Raw genomic sequence first — 22922 nt, forward strand, 5'->3', positions numbered from 1 at the left:
GTATGACCTGGGGGTACTTAGAGACTGAAGTTGAGAACCTCTGTTCTTGGGGGTGCCTCGATTGCTTTACCACAAGCTTCTGGATATCTAGTTAATATTTTGTGCATTTAAATTACATATCTGTAGGTAAATAACTAAATTTTTCATTATTTTTTTTTTCAAGTATCTCCAGCAGATCACTCTTTGAGTAATTCTCTGTGTGGGATATTTGCTATCCATTATTAAGGAAATTCTTAAAACATGATGTTATCGATATGGTACATTAGGGCACAGGTTCTCAAACTCGGTCCTCAGGACCCCAAACAGTGCATGTTTTCCAGGTCTCCTCACAGAACCGCAAGAGAAATAATTAGCTCCACCTGTGGATCTTTTAAAATGTGTCAGTGAGAAATGAAAACACCTGTGCTCCTGCTGGGTGACCTGGGAAACGTGACCTGTATGGGGTCCTGAGGACCGAGTTTGAGAACCTCTGCTATACAGCATTACTGATACTGTCAGGATAGTGGTGATTAATGAGTTAAATTATGGAAGCCCAAGGAAGCCATTGAACACAGATGTAACTTGTGCATATTTAGCCTTAATAACATTCAGGGCACATTATCAGCTGACCAATCATGGCTCCCACCACATGGAATAAATGTCTGGCCTGCTCTTTGTTAGCTTATGGTGATGTGCAGACAAGATGGGTTGGTTCAGAGTAGGTTATGGGTTAGTGATATTGTTCTGGAGCTGCAGTTTACAATGGCTGGTGTGTAATACACAGGATCTATGGGAAAGTTCCTCACATCTCCACTGTGGTGCTGGTAGCATGGAGCTGGCCTTTCCTTTGTCAGTTGAAGGTGTTGCTTTTTCTCTCAGTGTGCTTGGTAAGTATAGGGAAAATGACACTTTCAATAGTGAATTTGTAGTAGTACATGATCTCTTTTCAGCTGCCTAAACAGATGTCTAACTAGTATACCAACATCATTTGGCTCTTTAATACTTGCATTATGGTACAGTAGTAGTAAAAAAAAAAAAAAACTTGACTCTGCTAAACTGCATGGAATATTTCTATACAACAATTTTCATGGTAAAATGCCTGGTTCTAATTCAGTGATCAGACTGAATCAATATGATGTGGAATTGGGTTAAATCAGCCCTGGTACCTACATTAATAATAGTGGTTAGTTTAAGAGTGAACTGTCTTGTGCTGATACATTATTTATAATTCATTTATTATATACTACAGTACTTGCCTCTGCTTTGTGGGGTCACCTATCAAAGGTTCAGGTGTTCCCTCTTGTAACTTGCACAGATCTGGTTTACAAACCTATATGAATTCACCCACCCAGTCCCATTATGGCTACTCCCTGTGTTATTGGCATTCATCCTATGATTTAAATTAAAAAAAACAAAACAAAAACACCCCTGTAGGTGAATTGATTTCTAACAAAGAGAGCCCATTTCTTCATGTAGCGGAGAACCTGGATTATAAGCTCTAATGTCCGATATGAATGGTCTCTGTAAACCTAAACATAATATGATGGTGCTGTATGAGCACAAAACTTGCTTAAACTGCTTTCCCAATGTTAACCTCTCGTATAACTGATCCTGGATAGTTCTAAGGGCTGTACCATAGGAAGATTGTTCACCTAACTTAAGCCTGTTTGTGTTCTGTCTAAAGTAAACATACAGTAGTAATGTTCTGCCCCTGAGTTGAAAACTGACACAGTATATTTTAGCATGGAGTGTTCATGTTGAGGTCAGTTATTGACTGTAACAGGTTCTGTGCATCCTAACTATGAATGTTCTGTACACCAGGATGTCTATCATTAAATTGGAGAACTATTTTGTTTACTGAAACTGGTGAGCCTGCTTATATTTTATTTTCTGTCTTTAGACTTTCAGGGTGAGCCTCACAGCCTTGACAATAACTCTGCTTGTGGCTTCTGGGTAGGGCAGAGACCCAATGAATCTGTGGTCATTGGTGCTGCTTATGATGGGTGCTATGTAACAGAGGAGGTAAGGGAATGCTGACATTCATGAGTAATGAGATTAAGGGGCATATTCAATTGGGTACAAAAAGTCCCATACTTTTCGCATGCCGGTGTTTTTGCAGACAACGCTGGTTTTCCATGCGAAAATATCGCGCTTGTCTCGCTATTCAATTAGAAATCTGCAAAAATCTCTCTGCAAAACTCTAACATATGAAAAGTCCTGTCAGATTTGGGAAAATCAGCCTGACACCCTCCAAAAGATGCACTGACATTGGTGATCACTATAGATACCCCCGAATAGCCCTGCTGAAGGTATTTGGGGTACTTAAATGATCTCAATAGCTGCTATTTAGCATCTGCATAAGTGGTGAAGAATAGCATTATTTTTTGTGAAAATAACTACTCCCAGCAAAATTGGGGTACACAAAAATGGGTGCTAGCATATTTTAAAGTTGCTAAAGTGAAGTTTTTTTTTTTGTTTGTTTTTTTAAAAACAAAAACTTAAGAAATCCACCTGCAAGCTTAAACACCTGGGGACCCACCTGGAGTCTCTTTTGCTAGTTTTTAAGCTTGTCCCCCAACCTTGGACCTTTTTCTACCCTAAAAATGAAACTACTCTTTTGGGGTGACCTAAAGTATTAAACTATTTTTGATGCAGTTTACCTTTGGGGGACTGTCCTAAGATTGCAGGGGGGGGGTTCCTGCAACTTTTCACCCCAATTCTGCACTTTTTTTGACTGCTATTCATAGGCAAAACTTTATTGCCATTTCCACACCGGCGAAAAGTATCCAGAAATTAATACGGAGGAAACGTTTTGCATGGCGAATTGACGTCACTGGTGTAACTTTTTTGCCGAAAACTGCTTTTCGATGCTAATTGAATATGGCCCATTATCATATTGACATCTGTACAGTTGGACCTGACTAGTGGCTGATGAGTTGGCCTTTCAATCCAGCAATTTCAGTCTCCCTCTGACTCCTGCTATACAGTTAGCATCTCATCAGTGAGCTTGCACGCATAGTTCCCACTACACTAGTAACTTAGAAGTGCAGTCCAGATGTTCCTTGGTGCATCTGAACGAGCACCAATCCTTTTCACTTGACTTGTATGTGGGCTCTGACCTTGCCCCTTCGGGCTTTCCCAGCCTCCTGAAATAGGCCTCTCATTCTTCCTTTTAATCCAACTTTGCGTCAGAGGTAGATTTATATTAACTCCTGTTACCCAAATTGTACTCTGTAGTACTGGGTGGCCATACCGCATCTATCCTGTGTCCTTCTTCCTTTGTATCTGTAAAAGAAAATGCATTGACCATATGCCACATCACGGCTCCCTCTGTACATATGAAATTGACCTGAATGTTTAACAAAACAAGACCCGAATTCAATTAACTGCGATAAGCCACTTTTCATCAAATTTTATAATAAGATTTATACTTGTCCAGCAATCCTACTAGCCGCAGTTTTTGAATCTGCGAATTCTCCATAGCCAAAAATGGCAAAGTTTTCTCCACCACCAGAGCAGGTGACAGAAACCCCTATTTTAAGTGAAAAATTTTATGACTTGTTGCAGAACCTCTTAGACATCCCCCTAAATGACCAATTGGGGGGTGGAGTTTTTAATTGACATATTTGGGCCAATTACATGTTAATTTTTTTAACATAAGTGAGATGAATGGCCAAAGTTTTTTTGCACAATCGTGGCTAATTAAATTCTACAATGAAACAGTAGCTACAGGGTATTTGCAGTATGACCAGGGTGGACTTGTCCCTTTCCTGAACTGCTACAATTCTAAGGGTACTTCAGATTTCCAATGTACATTATGTGATCAAAACAAAATCAAATCTTTTTTTTTGAAAACCATAAACCAAAGATTGGACATGTCCCTCTCGTACCAGGCAGATGTGTACAACCTAAAATCTGTTGCTTTGTTCCCTAATTCTTATGGTTGAAAACAAACATCCTATTGGGTACCCATGTATAAAGGATTAATGGAACAAAGCTTATGGGCATCTCTGCTACAGGCTAAACTAAGTAATTTCCGAACTAAATTTTCTATATAAAACTTATTGCTCTGTTTGTCTGTCCAGTTATGCGTTCAGGCACCCCTATACTGATTGGGATGAAACCAATGCGAGGTGGTCCAGTTGGATCCTGGCCAGATTTTAGGGGGTTAGAGTTGGACCTACCATTGGTGTACGCTGGATAGAACTTTGAACTGGGGAGCCTGTTCTGGGATGAATTTGGATGAAAACTGCAGAGGGGTGGCAATTGGTCTGGGAGGCCTAACTTAATAACTCAAAGATTTAGACCCAGGCAATGCCGGGTACTTCAGCTTGTAATACATACTCGTTTATACAGAATCATTACAGCTTCTCTGCATATTGTTCCTTTGTATTCACAGGATGGAGACCATGTGATGACTCTGCTTCTGGAAGAGATCGTAAACAGAGCTGTTAATCAATACAAGGTGGCAAAAAAGTGTCCGGTTATGACTGGTAACTTGTCCTTCATATTCCTTGTAAAATTAACATTGTCTTAACCAGCCATTCTATAGACAAGTCAAATACAGTAGTTATCTCAAACTAATCTTTGCAGCACTGAACTTGCAATAGAATCTGTCTGGGTGCCCAGACTCCTAATGGGACTGACCTAGCTTTGTACCATCTTATGCCGTCATATATTCATACCAGAGGTTTGCAAGCCAGTTATCTACAATTTTAATAAGGAGAACTTTGTTTGGACAACTAGGATCTACCTAGGCTGCCACTTGGATAGCCCAATAAGCATTCCAATAATCTTATAAAGATTTAATATGTAATTTTTTTTTTTCTTGGTGTCTGATTATGGTGCTTAAAGTACACCTGTTGATTTATAATGAAGGCAGCCATCTTGTGGGATGCATCATGAGAATGTAGTCTTTTGAGTCACTGGGAAGTGAGACATCGCTGAGACACTGATTACTAATTTACTAGAGACTAATGTCAAACATTGCACCACCTACAAAATGACTAAAATGTGTGTAAATCTGACTTTAATATGCGGCTTAAAAGTTAAACACTGGCAGCAACCAATATTTTTAAACCATTAAATGGTTGTTTCTAAGACCAAAAACAGTCTAAATTATCTTGTCCATACAGTAGCCATGGATGCTCCCAGCCCAAGTGTGTGTTCTACTATTGCACAAGCAGACCGTCTATCCTGTGCTGATGAGCCCGTATCAGGAGAACTCTGTGAGGAATTTGGATGCTGCTATTCACCAACTCCTTCTACAATGCCTTGTTACTATGGGAACAAATGTAAGTACCTTTTACTTGTCAAACCTAAAGATGGTGGCTTTGTTGGCAGAACTAGCCTTGTAACAGCGTGGCTAAATCTAAATCTTCAATTGGGGGGGGCACTAATGATCCCTAATGGCCACTAAGATAAGCAGACTTCTCTTCCCTACAGTGACAACAAGATGCACAGGTGACAACTACATGGTGGTCGCAGTTTCTAAAGATCTGACTGTGCCATCTCTCATCCTGGATTCAGTCAAAGTGGCTGGCTTGGACTCTTCTTGCCGAGGGTTGCTGGTGACCAAGAGTAACTCCTTCGTGATATTCAGTTTCCCCTTATCTTGTGGTGGCAGGAATCAGGTAGGAAAAACAAGATCTGACTGACCCACAGGGGTACAGGGAAAATTCCTGGTCTGCCCCAATGCTTCTGGTGCCCGCCCCCTACTCTAGGGATCGGTAACTTTGTAGATCAGGATAATGGATGAACTTGCTAGGTTTGTTTCTATGGAAACTAAGATTATCCCTCCTGCCAATGAAAGTGGATGGTCCTGACACCCCTGTCTCAATTATAAAGGGGTGCTGTTCTTTGCATGTCCTCTCTAATGGTTGGCCAAGTCCTTGTGGTGGTTGGCCACACCCTTTAGCTTGGGGACCCTTCTATTGCATTCCCTGTTGGGCCTTTCATGCCCCAGTCTGACAGTGGGCAAAATCGTAGGCCAGTGTGTTCTGCATCGCATACCAAGGAGAGATCTGTATCTCTATTCAGTGTTTTTAACCTATGAACAGTGATGGCTTGTCAGACACTTTGTTGCATTTGTATGTTGCCATGTATTGCAACAGAGTAAATGGTTTTATGTTTAATCACAGGGGGAAGATGGCTCAATGACCTATGAGAATACTATTGAAGCTGTAAGGAGCACAGTCTCATGGCAAGAATCTTCCATTACACGAGACAGTACTATGAGGTAAGCAAAATAAACCTTGCAATTATTTCACATGTAGTCATTTGGTATTGTTGTGCTAAACACCAGTATATAATTTATTTGCTCTCTTCAGGGTGACTGTCCGCTGCAGCTATAACTATCATGGTGTTGTACCTGTGCAGGTTCATGTATCTACGCTGCCACCACCTCTACCTGTGACGACATCTGGGCCACTCTATCTGGAAATGACTATAGCCAGAGGTGACTAGATCTAGCCATGGACCATGGTGCCTATTGGGTTTTAAATGTCTTCACAAACTGTCAAAATCCTCTTTAGTGTAAGGGCGAAAAAATTTTAAAACCTAAAGAGCAGAGAAGTAACAAATCGGCAGCTAGCTAGTGTTTAGCATGTTCTATAAAATTGTAAAAGCTGGTCAGTTGCTATATTAAACTTGTCCATTTCATTGCTGTTCAGGTTTGTGGGGGCCCCTATGTACTCCCAGCACTGAAAGTGCCTCATATGCCACAATGATTTCCCCCTGCCCCAAGCTGGTAGCTATGGCAGTGAAGGTTTGCTGCCCCCCCATGTCGAATTACACCTTAAAACACTGAAGAACACTTAATGTAGTATTTAAACCTGTTTATTCACATACAGCTGCTAGTTTGGACAGTGTTGGTGCACCATAAACTAATGGTTTTATCCTTTCCTTGCAGATATGGATTATAAATCCTATTATTCTGAAGGGGAGTACCCTGTGGTCAAAGTCCTTAGAGAGCCAGTCTACTTGGAGGTCCACCTTCTGCACCGAACTGACCCAAGCCTCCACCTGATCTTAAACGACTGCTGGGCCACTAATTCTGAGGATTCCACTCGCAGCCCCCAATGGCCCATCTTGTTGACCAGGTAGTAAGCCAGTGGCACAAACACTGCTACAACTGAACTACTCATGCAGCTTGTGCATTTAACTTGGGCCTTTCTTTTTTTCAGCTGTCCTTTCGATGGAGACAACTACATTACTCAGCTGGTTTCTGTTCAGGGTCCCACAGCAAACCTCCCTTTCCCAAAGCACTACAGTCGCTTTATCATCAGCACCTTCACATTTGTGGACGCAACCACCAAAATTGCCCTTGATGGACTGGTAAACTGCAGTGTGCTAACCTAATGCTCTCCTGTGTAGAAGTAACCAGTGAATGCCTTAACTTAAACAAAATGTAATTGTACCCACAGGTATACTTCCACTGCAGTGCTTCAGTTTGTGTCCCGTCTGCCGCAGATGACTGCATTGTAGACTGTAATATGAGGAAACGTGAGTATTGTGGCTGTGCTCTAGTATGTACATATCAAACAGAACATATACACTGGAACAAAATCGCCATGGTTCTTGGTATTGGCACAGCCAGCATTACTGGATGCATGACCACAGCATAAAAGCTAACTGTCCTTTCTTCTCAGGGAGACTGCATAAACGTCATGCACTGGAGCCCCTAAAGAACATGGTGACTTCAAATGGACCAGTCAGATTCATGCCCATTGAGGAAGAAGGAATTAAACTGGAAGGTGAATGCCTTATTGTTCATTACACACTGAGATGCCACATTATACTTCTAGTTTACACCTAGTGCTGTACAGTAACTTGGTAGCTGTGTGAAAACTTTTTCTATATTATGCTCTTCATTGTGTCTAGGTCATCTTCAATCTGAATACTCTACTATGGACTTGGTCCGAGCAACAGCTGCTGCTGGAGTAGTTGCCTGTGTGACTGGAATAATTTTGGCTGTATGGTTTTACCTTAGGCATCAAGCTGCAAAAAGCAGACTGTAAGCTGTTAAATAAACTGACTTTCAAAGAACTAATGTCTGTCTAATTTTAGCTAGGGCAGGTGACCAAAGGAAGACAACAGGATATCCCTCAAGCTTTGAGCACAATGTCTGAGGGCCAGGGCTACCCTTAGGCAGCTGCCTGCCTAAGGCTGCTGGCTCCTGTGGGGCACTTTTGAGGTGACTGAGGTCGCCAGCACAAAAATTGGATGTCTCTGAAAGATACTTTTGCTTCTTAGAACTGACACCAGGAGCGGATTAAATAGATGATTGCAGGACCTGTACTTTCCCCCTGATCTTCTATTGATATATAACTTGCCTGGCTGGTTCAGCATTGCAGGCAGATGGCAAATGTCCAGCCTCTTGTCCTCTCAAAGTACACAGGTGACCTGAGGTATTAAACACTTCTGGTATATTCAGCCCAAGCTACAGATATGCACAGCTACATCCTTGCCGCTGGTGTGGCAAATCATGCCACACATGGTATGAGATGCCCACTGCAATTGCACTTCCATGGTATGTATCGTATGCAGGCGCGGGGCATTGCATAGTGCACATGTTTCTGGTGCGGTCAGCATCAATGTAACTAGGTGCATCTGTACAGTTACACTTTCTAGGGCAGCTCACACATGGAATAGTAAAATTACAGATGTTGCTTTGAACATTGGATGGATCATTAAGTTATGATCAATCTTCTATTCCATATGACCTATGGTGCTGATATGTTGAATGTGCACCTGTTTATCTAGCATATATTGTGTGAATTTTCACTATGCTCAGAAAATGAGCGTGTGCAAAGCATCTGTGCAGTCATCTGCCCTTATGACTAAACGGGTGTGTGGCACCCTTGGCTGAAGCTATGATCTAACGTGCCCAGAGACCTGGCGATGCTGAGGGCTTACTATATAAGGGGTTTGCACATGATGGTTACAGGGATGGCTTAAGGCATTGATGGACGCAGCCTTAAAATTCAAACATGGTGGGGTTTTTTGTACCTCCTTTTTAACATGGAGAACTTTCTGGGAGGTTCTCTGTGGGGGAGTCTTGCATGGCTTCCAGCCATATCTCCTTTATCTGTCATGATTGTTACTGTGCCATTCTGCTTGAATCTCATGGCTGCACCGCATGATGCTCAAACTGGAAATCTGAGTTAGAGTTCTGAATTAGATTAACTAGGCTTTAAAGTGTGTGTGTGTGTACTTAAGAGTCCCATGGGCATGAGTAAAGCCCACCTACACTAGCATGTCACAGCAATGGCAGTTGCATCAGCCAGATGACATGCAGCGTTGCTCATGAAAATTGCCTTTGCTAGAAGCCAACAGATCACATTATGTTCTTGAGCATCACCATTTAAACAGATGCAATGTACCAAGTGTTGCTGAACCCTCCAAGAAAAATCATTCTTGCTGCCTGTAGGAAAGGCATAATTAGCCTCACTGCAGGTTTGAGGTTACAGCTAACAGCTGCAATACACATGTGCTTGCACTAGATGGCCATAGTTGCAAACTGAATGCTGTAGTGTGTATAATCGCTCTCCTCCTCTCAATAGTTGAATTGTACTCATTAAATTCATCAAATGCTTCATTGGCAGTTCTATTAAACACAACTCAATAGGTTAGGAGTTGGATATCTTCTACCCCTTTTCTACCAAAATTCCAGGTCTAACCCGGAGTTGGAACAGAGGCCCTGATTCAGAGCCGGACGCTCTGATAGAGCCGTCCCTCTTAGTTTTTAGAGCGGCCTCCCGGCCGCTCGCATAGCTGTGGGCGACCACCCACAGCTATAGCGAGTGGCCAAAAAGATGGTCGCGATGGTCAAGACCATCGTGCTTGCGACGAGACCATTGCGGTAGGGTCTCGTTGCCGCAAGCCCTGGAGTGCTTTTGGCTCTATCAGAGCCAAAAGCACTCCCACTGACCCCACTTGTGATGCCAGTGGGGCCGGCCCCAGACGGTAGGTGTTCCCATGGGAACGCCTCTGTCTGGGCAGCCACACCCACCAAAGGGGGCGTGCTGTCACTCACCATCGACAGCACACCCCCTTTGGTGTGAGACCCATAGCGACGGCTTGGCCATCGTTCGGGTCTCACGCATGCGCACATCGGAGCTGCCTCTGTCATGTGCACTTGGCCAACATCGACCCGCTTGCGAGCGCTCAGGGATATTCCCGAGTCGGTGCCGCGTCTGCATAGACCCGGCGTGAAAGTGGACGCTTGGAGATGACGACATCTCAAGCTCCACTGAAGCCGGACCAATCGGCCGGCTTGCAGCACACTCCAGGTCATCGTGACTCGGAGCGCGCCGTTCACATAGCAGGGTTTCACAGGTTACACCCATGTTAAACCCTGCTAGTTACCTGGGTTGGATTGCTGGGTCACTCGACCCGGCGATCCAACCCTCTCCCCTTTTACACCAGGGAGCTGCCCAGGTTAACCCTTCAATAACCCGGGTTTTAGCTCCGGTGTAAAAGGGGTATTAATGATTAACACTCAGTAATCTTATAAGCTGCATACACACAACGATTTTGCTACCAATGATTTTATGAACTATTTTTTTTAAAGTGTAATTAACGATTTTCTGAACTTCCCTTAATGAAAATCGTTCAGTTGGTCGGTCAGAATGAACTGCAAACGGGAATGTGCATTAATGATCGTTCATTGTTCTAACTGAGAAACTGAACGATAACAACGTCGTTAAATCGTTCAAAAAAAAAGTGTGTATGCACCTATACAGTACATTAATAATACACTTCCACGTATTGGTGGCTACACTAGGTTCCCAATATCCTAATCAGCAGTTCAGATTAAAGAAAGGGGTGAGCGGGTACAGGCCCACCAAGAGCCGTGGCGGGCCCCGGTAATAGGCAGCCACGAGCAGTCTCCAACTGCAGCTCAGCACACATTGTGTGCTGGGCTGCTGTGAGGGGGGGGAGCGGCACCGGGCCCCGGTAATCTGTACCTGCTCCCCCCCCCCCCCCCGCCTCTCGGCGCCCCTGAGTGGGTACTCCCAATACAGGAAATATCCAGACCTGTTGGATAGTGAATTGGGCAGGCAGATGTATCAATGGTCAGTGCCTATAATTGTATTTGAACAATAATCTGTCAACAGGGCTGCCATCAGAGATTGTGGGGCCTGGGACGGTCAAAATAGGCAGTGCCCCCCCCAGTAGTGGGCAGGCAGTATGTAGAAGGCCCCACCTTGTGCCTGGGACTACAGTACCAGCAGTCCTCCCACCCCACCGCCACACTGATGGTGGCCCTGGTTCACAGATCTATTAATGGGTTTTTTGTTTTTTTTTCTTTAAACACTTCCCTGATGAATCAATCTACATTTGGAGCGTCCTTCAATTTGAAGGTCTCACCTTGATGTGAACAGTTGCATGTTTAGGGCTGAAATTGGAGATTTATACTGAACGCAGTTTTGATTCCCAAACATTAAAGAGACTGGTACACAGCCACTTCTCCAGGAGCAAAATTAGAGGGTATACGGAAGCTATGGGTTGGGTATGAAATCCTGGCGGCTGTCTTTGGAAGGAAGTTATTGGCCTGATACACCATTTACTCAATATACCTATCCCTTATGATTTTAAATATATTCTTTTCCCTTTAGATCTTCCTATGCTAACCAGGCACCAAAAATAAATTGATGCCTCAGTTTGTTAATGCAACAAAATGTCAGCCTCGGATTGGAAGAAGCTTCACTTCCCCTCTATGCAATCTATTCTATCTCGCATCTGGTATGTTTATTGTATGGAATATATATAACAATCATCATTAACCATTCTACTAAATCTTTTGATAAAATATGGAGCCTGTTAGCCTCTTAATCTTCCCCCTCTCCTTTTGCTCTGTAAAAGCCATCTGTCTGCACATGTATGTGCGGTCATTAATTTTTTTTTTTAGTCTGGCGACCCACCCTGGGTACTCCGCCCCCCTCCCCTTCTTTTCTTTGCTATCTTCCCTTTTTTTTTTTTTTCTTTCTGAGCCATATTCAATTAGAGGTGAAGTTTTCTCCTGTTCGCTTTATTTGCCTGTTTCAGAGGCGAATTTATTCTGTGCTCGTCCCCGCTTTTTGCCTAATTCAATTGCAAAACAGGCGAAAACGGAAATAGGCGAATGCGGAACAGGCGAAAAGTACTGAAAGATTTGGGGAAATCAGTCTGTACCCCAGAAAAAGATGCACTAACATAAGAAATCAATATAGATGTGTCCTAATAGCCCTAATAAGACTATTTTGCGTACTTAAGTTTTGTAAATTGCTTGTTATTAGCGTCTTTGTAAAAGTGGTGAAGAATGGCATAAAGCTGTATTTTTTGGAGAAAATAAGTAGTCCTGTCAAATTTGGGGTGCTTGAAAGTGGGTGCTAGCATGTTTTTATATGTCTCTAAAGTGAACTTTTAAAAAATTTGAAAAATCCACCTGCTGCATGCACCTGCAATCCCAAAAACACCTGACCCATACTTGGGGACCCCTGAGAAGTCTCTCGCTACTTTTAATGTTTATCCCCCCCACTTTTAAAGATTTTCACCCCAAAAATGACATGTCTTTTTTGGGGTGTTAGGTTTTTGTTTCTGTTTTTTTTTTTTGCAGATTTGTCCTTTTGGGGGGCTGTCCCAAGTGGTCTGAGTTTCCCCACATTTGCACCCCAAAATAAAGATTTTGCATTTTTCTTCACCAGCTATTGATTGGAGAATCATTTTTGGAGAATTGTTTCCACTTAGGCGAAATTGTCCTGGAATTGAATTTGGCAAATTTTTTTTTAGGTGAATTTTTCACAAAAAAACAGGCGAATATGGCTTTTCGCCTCTAATTGAATTCCCCTCTCTCTACTGAGAATCAGATCTGGTCTTTTTGACAGGTATTTGTAAAAATGTGTTTTTGATTACTATGATCTGTGTTATGCACTGTGATCCGGCAAATAAAACTTATTTTAAAAAAGCATATATCCTGGCGGCTGAATTGCCGCCATTTTATTTCCCGATGCCAGAAGCCCCCCAAAAATTAAGATGCCGTAAGGAGCGGTAAGTAGCCTAAGCCTGATATTGAATGTACGGCGCTATAGTCCTATAAAGGAACAGTGGGCCTGATTCAGCAAGGATTGCAGATGGACAATTTTCATGTTCTGCAAATGCATCGCAATGTGCGAAGGCACCACTGGGGTCGCAGATATGACACAGGCCCATTGCAGTGTGATTGACAGGAAGTAAGTGTTTTAGATGTGGTGACTGGGGGGCGGTCGGAAAAACGCAGGCTTGTCAGCGTTTTGCCTCTTCATGGACAGGCCACACTCGCTCTAAAATCAAGCATTTGGAAACCCCCCCCCCCCCCCCTCTCTAGAAATCCTGTGTTTGCCACTGCTGCCATCAGGGGGACTGCCGGTACTGGAGTCCCGGGCCCAGACATAAGGAGGGCCTGCCCGGTGCCTGCTACATACTGGCCGCCTGCTACTGACCCCCTGGCCGCAAGTGGCACAGTGAAAAGCCCGGCTGTGCCCACTACTATACCCCTAACCCTGCCGCCGCCACCACCACCACTGCACATTAGACACAATGAGTAAGTGACTTGTGAATCACTTCTCATCGTGACCCAGCCGGGCCCAGCAGAATTACAGAGAAGCTGCTACAGGCGGGTGGTGTGAGGACTGAGGAGTCTGAGGAGCTGCCCGGAGCATGGAGAGTGAGACAATGACAGAAGAAGGATGGAGCCAGTGAGGTAAGGTAAGTTAAAGAGTGTGAGGACCTCTAGGAAGCATTGCCTTAGACTGTGGGTCTCCTGCTGCCTGTCTTAACTAAAACATGCACAGAATATATATATATATATATATATATATATATTTATTAGAGGTAAGGTAGCAGGAGAGGGTGGGGGGTTTGTGACGGTTGAGGGGTGGACCCTGCCTATTTTGACCATCCCGGGCCCCACAATTTCTGATGGCAGCCCTGTCTATATCTATATTAATCCATTGTCTAAAAGAGGTGGAGCCCTCTTTGTTGGGTGCTGCCACAGATTGTGGACCTAGTCCAACAGTTCCCAGAGCACAGTTTACCCTAATGGAGCAAAATAGGCAGTCAAAGAGTCCCTGCATTTGGTATAGTCCCTGGTGTCTGCCTCTGGCATACTGTAGTATCATAAAGTTCATAAGTCTTGGGGCCAGCACTGATAACACGCATGCTTTTGTTTTTGCTCCCAGTAGTTACCCCCACAGCTTCAATAAAATGATCAAACCATGCAAACCATTGTCTCCGTAATTCTGCAGCATTAGGAGCATCAACATGCAGAAACTGAGGAATGGATGCCAGCATGTCAGCCATGGTGACTGTGAGTAAGGTAGATTAGTGTGAGTGATGAAAAGTTTATCCTCGTTGCCAGTTATGACATGTGAGTCAAAATCACCGCTCCCTATGAGCATGCTGTTCATGAGTATATCCCCATGGGAGGACTCACCCACCTCTGGGTCAGGGCCGGTAGCACAGGGACAGCATAGGGGGTGGCTGAGGAGAGTTCTCCACACCCTCGTGGCATAGGACTAGAGCGGGTGCCCCCTGTAACTCTGGGCTTAGGCATGGGCCAGAATGAATCACTCTTATGCCTCCCTGCATCCACCTGTCAGCACAGGCACCTCTCCTAAAATAAATGCAAAAAGGTCTGGTCCTGTAGAGAATTGTATGTGTATATGTATATATATATATATATATATATATATATATATATGATTATATACATATAAACACACACATTAGATCACCCACTTATGTAGAATAGTGTAGTGACTGACTAAAAAGGAAACCTAATGTATTAGTCTAAATGGCGCATAAATAACAATTAAACCATCAATTATACCAATTGTAATGTGCATGTGAAATACCCTATTAAAAGACTGTTGTGAGTGACCCTTAAAGTGTAAAAAAGATAATTTAATAAGCACACTATGCAATCTTAAAAGGTAAATCAAGAAAGACATATACATACATAAAAATCAATCTTGTGTCTGATAAATGCACCTATTTATCATGTGCATAGGGTATTATCTATCTATATCATCCACCAGAAGGAGGGACCAATTCCGCAATGTTAAGTCACTGTATATATCAGTTGATAACAAAACTTCGTGGTGGCCATTCACGGGTGACATTATTAAGCATTGCTTGCACACAGGAGTAAGTTACTGGTAAAGTGAACTTTATTTATAAGAAAAAATGTTTGCAGTCAGTGAGTTGTGCTTGTCTGTTAAGAATTGTTGTCATCATTTATTGACCAAGTTGAACATCAAAGAACTGTGATTTTGATCCCATGTCCTCAGCAGTGGCTTCCATTTCTTGGATCACTGTAGTCGGCTTGTTCAACCTCTCGACGCTGTGGCGGATGCCGTAGCCAAAATATATAATGAAACCTGCAAGAGATAAAAACATACAGCACTTTGTTCTAGTATTGAAAGAAAAAAAAGTTGTATCAAATTGGTGATTGTTGACAGCATTTTGTTATCAAATGGAGAACTTACCAAGTACCATCCAGATGGCGTAACGCAGCCACGTGTCTAGACTCAACTGAGCCATTAGGTAAATATTAACGAGGATGCTGAGGACCGGTAGCAATGGCAAACATGGGACCTACAAAGAGGACAATTATAGAAGAACATTTTTTTATGGCAGAAGATGGTCATCATAGTTATGCAAAAAGAATTTTGAGACTTGTACGTTAAATGTCCACTTTCATAATCTACACATAAAGCCTTCTAACATACGGATGATAGCACAATCCTGGAAGTCCCCATAATTTGCCCATGTTGTAAAAATGCTAAGTCGGTAATTTTGGCCGTGCAAAACTATCATCTCACAGAGCAGTTATGTTTGGATTTGCTGTCAAACCTGCAGTTGAACACCAGGGCGGAATGGCCATTGACCTCACTGGGAGTTTTCCCGGTGGGCCGGATCATTTTGAAGCTGCTGAAATATTTTTTAAAGATGTGCTTCAAGGTCATGATCAGCCTACCTTTTCCTGATCCCCTACTTGGCGTATCTGTCCTCTCCTGGCTCCCTGCTGGTGGCGTCACAACTAACGGGCCTATTTATCATTTAATAGTTGTGGAATATCCCCAGAACACACCAGTTTTTGGTGGATACCAGCACTATTAAGTATCACCTCAAGGTAAGAAGGATGGACCGCAACATATATTTCTGGTATCTGCTGCAGTCACTATTTCCAAAAGCAGCCACAACGCCTATAGCTTTTTATGGGGGATGCAAAGCCATCAGCTTTACCTTCCGGAGTTTGGAACCCGCAACTAACGCCATCTTTCGGAAACCTCCCCAGCAATGGCAGCCACGTATCCATGGTCAGTAGACCCTGCAGGCCCATTTTGCATCTCTATACTGGGTACTACACATCTGCCTGACTTTTGTTTCAAACTTCTTGGTAGCAGAAGTCACTCAAAAGTCAGATGGCTGTTTAATCATTTTTGTATAACCAGTGCTCAAAGTGTGCCGGTATGTCATACCGGCACTTCACTTCGGCACCCAGCACTGGGACTATCACTGTCCCATTGCCGTCTGTTTAAATTTGGCACAACGCCGCGTCTCCACTCCCCGCAACACTCAGTCACCTAGCACAGACACGCAGCGCTTCCTTCCCTGGTGGAATTTGCATTTTGAGTCAGCCGCAGGCCGTGAGCCACTCACGGCTCGTGAACCAGCAGCCAATTAGAGGCGACCATGTGGTCGCCTCTAATTGGCTGCCGGTCTCCTCGTCCGGCGCCAGATTAAAAATGCTGCTGGGAAAGTGAGCACACTGCTGAAGGTGACCATGAGTGCTGCGGGGACGGGAGGCGCAGTACATTTATTTTTATTAAAAAACGCATTACTCTGCCTGTGGGCGCAGTCAGGCTGTCATTATTTTGAAGTGGAGTTATGGAAATATCAGGGGGACTCAGGATATGGGCTTGCCTAAGTAAAGCCCCCCTGATATCTGACTGGTGAGCAGCCTAGGGAATATGTAATATACATGGTTGCAATGGGTTAAACATCAGCTTGATCTTTACCTTCTATTATCTCTTACAAAGTTTGTTCTTACAGACTTCAAAGGGGACGGGTACGGGATGCCGGCGCTCAGGATCCCAGCAGTCAGAATCCCGACACCGATATCCCGACCAGGTTTGAATCCCGATGTTTACATGTAACTATACTAGCCTAACCCCTAACCTAACTTACCCCCCCTACTGCCTAAACCTAACTCACCCCCTTTAGTGCCTAACCCTAACCCCTAACCCAGCTACTTACCTTCGGGATTCCGGTAGTCAGGATGCTGTTGTTGTGATTCTGACAGCTGTTGGGACACCAGCATCGGCATTCTGACCGATGGAATCCCATGTGATGGGATATGGAACGTTTCCCCTCCAAAGGGACAATGACTGGTGTACAGGGGCCAGCATAGACTATGTTACTGCGTATTCTGTTTTATTAGATGTTGCATTGTAGGTCCTGGGAGAAATTGAAATGTCAATAACCTGGAGCCAGTGGTGGATCTAGACTTTTCTTTTAGGGGGTGATGATTTAATCATTTATCCTGATTTCTCCTCTCTCCTGTCCTGGCACCTCCCCCTTCTGGTCCCAACTCCTCCCCTTTACCTGTGTTTTTTTTAAAAACATTTTTAAATTTGCAGTCACATGGATTATTCCAATTTCTATATTTCTTATCTCTCCAATAAAAAGCTAATAATATATATATGTTTATTTAGCCACTGCAGGTGGGATGTACATCCCACCCCTTATCGTATGTATAGCAGCAGTTATAGACACCGTATGCTTATGCACAGGACAAGTCTTCCGATAAGCGCTGTCCCATGCAAAGTTATGACTTTTGGGTTTATGACCAACATCCAATGCAGCCATGCAGGGGGGAGGAGGGATCAGAGGGATCCCTCTGCGGGGATTTCTGTGGAGAGAAGCACATAGAATTCTATAGGCAATCAGACACATGAAGTTCCCCCTACACACAGCACCAGAACCTATTCAAAGTAGGCACAGGAAGGTGTCAATAGCCACGTGCCAGCCCCGGCCAGGTGCCCAAATCTGCAGCCACTTACCTGGATGATGCAGGCCAGGGAGCACATACGAGTTTGCAGACTAGAGAGGGTGCAGTGGACAGTATCATGCCTGCAGTTGCTGCTGACTGTTATTACAGGTTTACAAACTGCAGCTCAGCCTCAGCAGCTCCACGAGCGGAACGTTCTGCAGCTCCTACTCCCGGCTTGGTCTGGCTGCCTTGTGCAGGAGCTGTGTGCCCTTAGCACAGTCCTAGGCTGGGAACTCAGCTGGGTGCATGCAGTAATAACTTTCTAGACACTGCAGCCCTCCCCACCTCCTCAGAGCTCCGTTCAGCGTTCATACTACAGCACAGCCTAATTAATCATGCAGTCTGTCTCCGTCTCTGTAGATTTAGGGGCCTATGTATCAAAGACTTGAGAGAGATAAAATTGTGAGAGATAAAGCACTAACCAATCAGCTTCTAACTTACATTTTACAAGTTGTGTTTGAAAAATGACAGGAGCTGATTGGTTAATACTTTTCCTCTGACAATTTTATCTCTTCAAGATTCCATCATTAAGCTTTGATACATAGGCCCCTTAGTGTGTACACTGTGCAGTGGGATCTTAACTGGCTTAGTGCACAGAGAGTCTCTTTGAAAAAAGCCCCCAAGTTGCGGTGCGAAACGCGTCAGGGCCAGGCCATTGGCCCCGTTGGGATACTCTTGGTCACCTGCTTTTGTTGTGGAGTTCCGCACTAGCGGAATTGAGGTTGTGGCTGGGAACTATGGCCCTCATTCAGAGCCGTACGCTCTGAGCAGAGCGCACGCTCTGAATGAGGGCCGCCCTCCATAATTATGGAGCGTCCTCCTGGACGCTCGTATAGCTGTGGGTCACCACCCACAGCCTATATGAGCGTGCAGTTTGATGGCCGCGATGGTCTTGACCATCGCGACCATCACCACTGCGAGCCGGAGCCTGCGGTTGAGGTTTTCAACCACAAGGCCCGGAGTGATTTTGGCTCTATCAGAGCCCAAATCACTCCCACTGACATCACTAGTGATGTCAGTGGGCCGGCTTCTGACGGTAGGCGTTCCCTTGGGAACGCCCCCGTCAGGGAGGCACGCCCCCGGCACGCCCACCAAAGGGGGCATGCTGTCAATCAACATCGACAGCACGCCCCCTTTGATCAGACACAACGAGCGAAGGAAAGTCCTTCACTCGTCGCGTCTGGCGCATGCGCACGACGGAGCTCCCGCCGTCGTGCGCATGCGCAGTGCAGAACATCGACCCACTTGCGAGCGGACAGCTGCTTGCGAGTGGGTCTGAATCAGGCCCTATATGCGGCTTAAGGGACTGTGTACATCTGACAGGTAGCTGCTGCCAGCTATCTCCTGCTGGAGAAGTGCCCCCCTTTATCTCCCCTTTGTCTCTTCCGTGCATCCAATACAAGAGATATATGCTTTGGAAACATTATCCGCACACACAATATAAAATCAAATCAAAACAAAACTTGATATACATGCAGCTGATAACTGTTAATATCTATCAGTCAGTGTTACACTGACTGATATTGTGTACAATATAATTTATTACATTTGCATATTCTTTAGTAAAATTGATGGCATGATCTTAGACATGGAACCTCTCCTTCTTTGCCAGCATTATATTTGAAACAAGCAACAGTAACATTTAGTACACTTGTAAGGGTTGAGCGCAGTACCCCTATTGTTTCTTTGATGTTTATAGAGAGGTGGGCAACCTCTCAGTACGAGCTGTATACCCACCCACTACGAGAAATACCCCTTCAGTGCGCATCTAATCACAATTTGAACCATATAACCGTGTGCTAATCCCGCCTCCATGTGTGTTAGACCCGTCTACTGTTTTTGATTCCATCTACATGAGGCCACTTCTAGAGATATTGCCAGGGCCACTTTAAATTCCCAGACCGCCCCTGGCTGTGCGGCAGTTTGCTCAGGCTGAAGAAAACATTGGGGTAAAGTATGGAGTAGATGCACCTGGTTTATTGAGAACTGGAAAAACAAAAATAGGGATGAGAGCAAGTGCTTTCTGGAGTGGTCCTTTCTGAGTAAGCCAATTTCCCTTCAGCAAAAAGGATTTGAATTCTTCAACAGCTCATCGCTGGGGGAGAATGCAGGTCTTCCTATATGAATAATAAAACTTGCTGCTGCTTGTCGCAAACGTTTTTCTAGGCCACAGTGCAAGAACAGAATCATTTTAGAACCATTCCCATGCGCAGATTTTTTTTTTTATTTTTTTTTACAAAATAAAATTAATTCAATAATTAAGAAAAAAAAAAAAAATGAAGTGTCCAAAGTAAATCCTCAACCTGCCCCAGAGCCTAACAAGGACCGTTAACATGAAATCCCTCTGCCATACAGAAAACCAGTCCGAGGGACCACTTCGCTGGAAAGACGCACTTGTAGTTGCGCCCGTGAAATAATTCACTCTGTTTAAGCTGTCACTGGGCCTTTACAAATATTCAGTTTTACATGTGTAAAAGTGACTCAATCTCTGCAGACATGTGAGTGAGTGTACAGGTGTGTCCTCGTACATTGTCGCTGCCAAAGAGCCCCACTCGGTGTGAAACGTAGCGTGTGACTCTGCTTGCACTGAGTGTCTTTTTTGCCCAAAAGTGCATTTTGGTCGCAATGTGATGTGGCTAAGATGCACCAGTAGACTGCTCTGTTTAATTTGATATGCGACACTTGTATATCTGTGTAGTTAATTTCCTGCCCTATAGTAGTGTCATAGTGCCAACAGTTCACATTAGGGGTCTCCTGTTTACTGCTCTCCTCACCCTGAGCTGCATTCTACAGCTTGTACTGCAATCTACGCAAGTCTGCAGTTTGCAAGGTAGAAAGGGATGGTCTGCAAACTACTCGCCATGATATAGTGCATTAAATACACTATAATCGTGACAATGACAAGTAGTTTGGAGAATGTCCATCTCTGTAGCCAATACAGTGTCACATGTTCTCACCATGCCCTTTGGCACTAATTCCCGCCAGAGCTGGGTGCAGGAAGGCAGGCCGCCTGCAAACACTATAGTTATGCCAGTAACTGGGCATTAATCTGGATTCACAATTCAATTTGGCTACAATGTCTGTCCACAAGAGTGAAACTGCTCATATATACTGTAGCTAATGTGAATAGCGCAGTGTAGGGAATGTGCGTGATTATTAGCACTCACCATGAATGCTGCTTTACTCTGATTTTGTGGCTGCCTCCAGATGAAGACGGTGATCGCTGCTATTCCAAAGAGGGCAAGGACAAGCGGAGTAACACACCAAAATGAGCCAGACAGCACATACCGCAATCCTGCCGTAGACACAACACTCGCTACGCAGACAAGGACGGCTGGAATAGATAACCTTATTTAACCATCATTTTATTTTGCATCTATCAGGTGAGATGAATTTTTTGGAAAACAAGATTATAACCACTTTAACAATCATATTGAATCCACAGGGCTTATGTAATAGGTTGTGAGCTGCAGCCACTGCGGGAAACCAAGCTGATTTTGCCTTTTAAATGATTGTCGCTTTAAAAATACGGGAAGACTAGCAGAAGTTCCCATAGAGACTGCAGCTCGCAACCTTTTACTGTACATACGCCCCCACATCTGCGGGGACAGGTAAGCCTTCAGTAGCAATGCCACCACTCTCTGAAATATTATTGTTAAGTAGATTCTAGTGACTAGGCCATTCTGAATGCAATGGTGAACCCTTTAGATTCTTGTTTAACTATCTTGCAATGTGTCCATACCACTCAACAACTGAACTGCTAACTAACATCTGCTCCCAGGGGCATATCCATGGGTGCAGGATGTGCAAGGGCAATTTTCCCGGTGACCTGCGCATGCGCTGTAGACTCCGAGCACACTCTAGTGCCTAGAGTCTACAGTTGCGGCTTTCGTCGCTGATCGCAGCCGGCCGCTGGAGAGAGAGGAGGGTGCCCAGGACAGAGACTGCACACGAGCCCCCTCCTCTCTAGAAACACTAGTCTATTGTCTATAGCTATGTACAGACCCCACCAGCCTGCGACTGTTACCATCACTCCCATCCACTGTCTCCATCATTGCCCTCCTGCCCTGCATGACTGCCACACAGCCTTATAGTCCTCCACGATCACCATGTGTCATGCAACTTATGAAGATCTCTCCACCATATTCACCTTGGTGCAGGATCCCTTCTTCTCATTTGCTGGTCCCTAAAGGTGTTTATCTGTATTGCTCTACTCTACTCACATTCAAATCAGTTTTATCCCCAGCTTCCTCCTCCCCTCTCATTTACTCCCTGCTCAAGCCAATCCTCGGCTCTCCTTCTTTCAGACAGTCCACAATTTAACTGGCCAGTACATTTCATTATCAGTCATCCATTGATATGCCTCCCTGATATGTCTTCCTATGCTGTGCATGGTTGGTATCCGGGTTACGTCATGTTGGGCCCACCAACTACTATGACATCACAGGAGAAAATGCCCACTTCCGACTTCTAAGCCAGTCTCACCATTGTACGGCATCTAAATAATCCACTTCATGCCTTTAAACCTTCCCTCTTTTGAGTGAAATGGATGTCTCACAATGATGTCAAGCCAAAAGGTCACCTCTGATCAAAGACTGTATGTCATGACAAAAGGTCATCTCTGAACAAAGACTAGTTGATACTAACTTAATGTTAGCACGCCCCGTGCCACTAGTATCGAGGAGCGTGCCGGACTGGGAACGGGTGGCTTCCGTAAGCCGATATCATAATGGTCATGAATTTCACCATTGGTTGTCTGTACAATTTCTGTCTCTAGCTTGTACCTATTGAAATCACAAAGCAAACAACATTATTTATAAATCATCTCTAGCAAAGACTATGATCTCAGTTTTTGCATGTGACT

General features: G+C 44.3%; 2 protein-coding genes across 6 annotated transcripts in view; one reads left to right on the forward strand and one right to left on the reverse strand.

Annotated features, from left to right (window-relative positions):
* The first annotated feature begins 624 nt into the window (after positions 1 to 624).
* LOC148517665 (zona pellucida sperm-binding protein 4-like) lies at positions 625 to 8025 on the forward strand. Of its 2 annotated transcripts, none has more exons than XM_088478337.1 (12): positions 625 to 866; positions 1880 to 2001; positions 4379 to 4472; positions 5118 to 5273; positions 5425 to 5612; positions 6120 to 6217; positions 6309 to 6436; positions 6890 to 7079; positions 7164 to 7314; positions 7404 to 7482; positions 7629 to 7733; positions 7861 to 8025. In XM_088478337.1, exons 1-12 carry the CDS (start codon positions 683 to 685, stop codon positions 7995 to 7997), a joined length of 1632 nt encoding a protein of 543 aa, XP_088334463.1. In that variant the 5' UTR covers positions 625 to 682; the 3' UTR covers positions 7998 to 8025. The 2 variants fall into 2 exon arrangements, with proteins under 2 accessions (XP_088334463.1, XP_088334462.1); XM_088478336.1 differs by having other exon boundaries at positions 627 to 866; positions 5115 to 5273.
* Positions 8026 to 14985: 6960 nt separating this feature from the next.
* The window catches only part of LOC148517666 (cationic amino acid transporter 2-like), a 57589-nt gene continuing 49652 nt past the window's right edge, over positions 14986 to 22922 (reverse strand). For all 4 annotated transcript variants that reach the window (XM_088478339.1, XM_088478340.1, XM_088478341.1 and 1 more), the window contains 4 exons: positions 22706 to 22842; positions 21226 to 21392; positions 15489 to 15597; positions 14986 to 15380 (listed from right to left, as the gene is read on the reverse strand). In XM_088478339.1, the coding sequence (XP_088334465.1) occupies positions 15238 to 15380; positions 15489 to 15597; positions 21226 to 21392; positions 22706 to 22842 (556 nt within the window). In that variant the 3' untranslated portion in view covers positions 14986 to 15237. The remainder of the gene's footprint in view (positions 15381 to 15488; positions 15598 to 21225; positions 21393 to 22705; positions 22843 to 22922) is intronic.

The sequence above is a fragment of the Taudactylus pleione genome, unplaced genomic scaffold, assembly GCF_031769625.1.
Source record: "Taudactylus pleione unplaced genomic scaffold, aTauple2 ptg000212l, whole genome shotgun sequence".
Taxonomy (NCBI): Eukaryota; Metazoa; Chordata; class Amphibia; order Anura; family Myobatrachidae; genus Taudactylus; species Taudactylus pleione.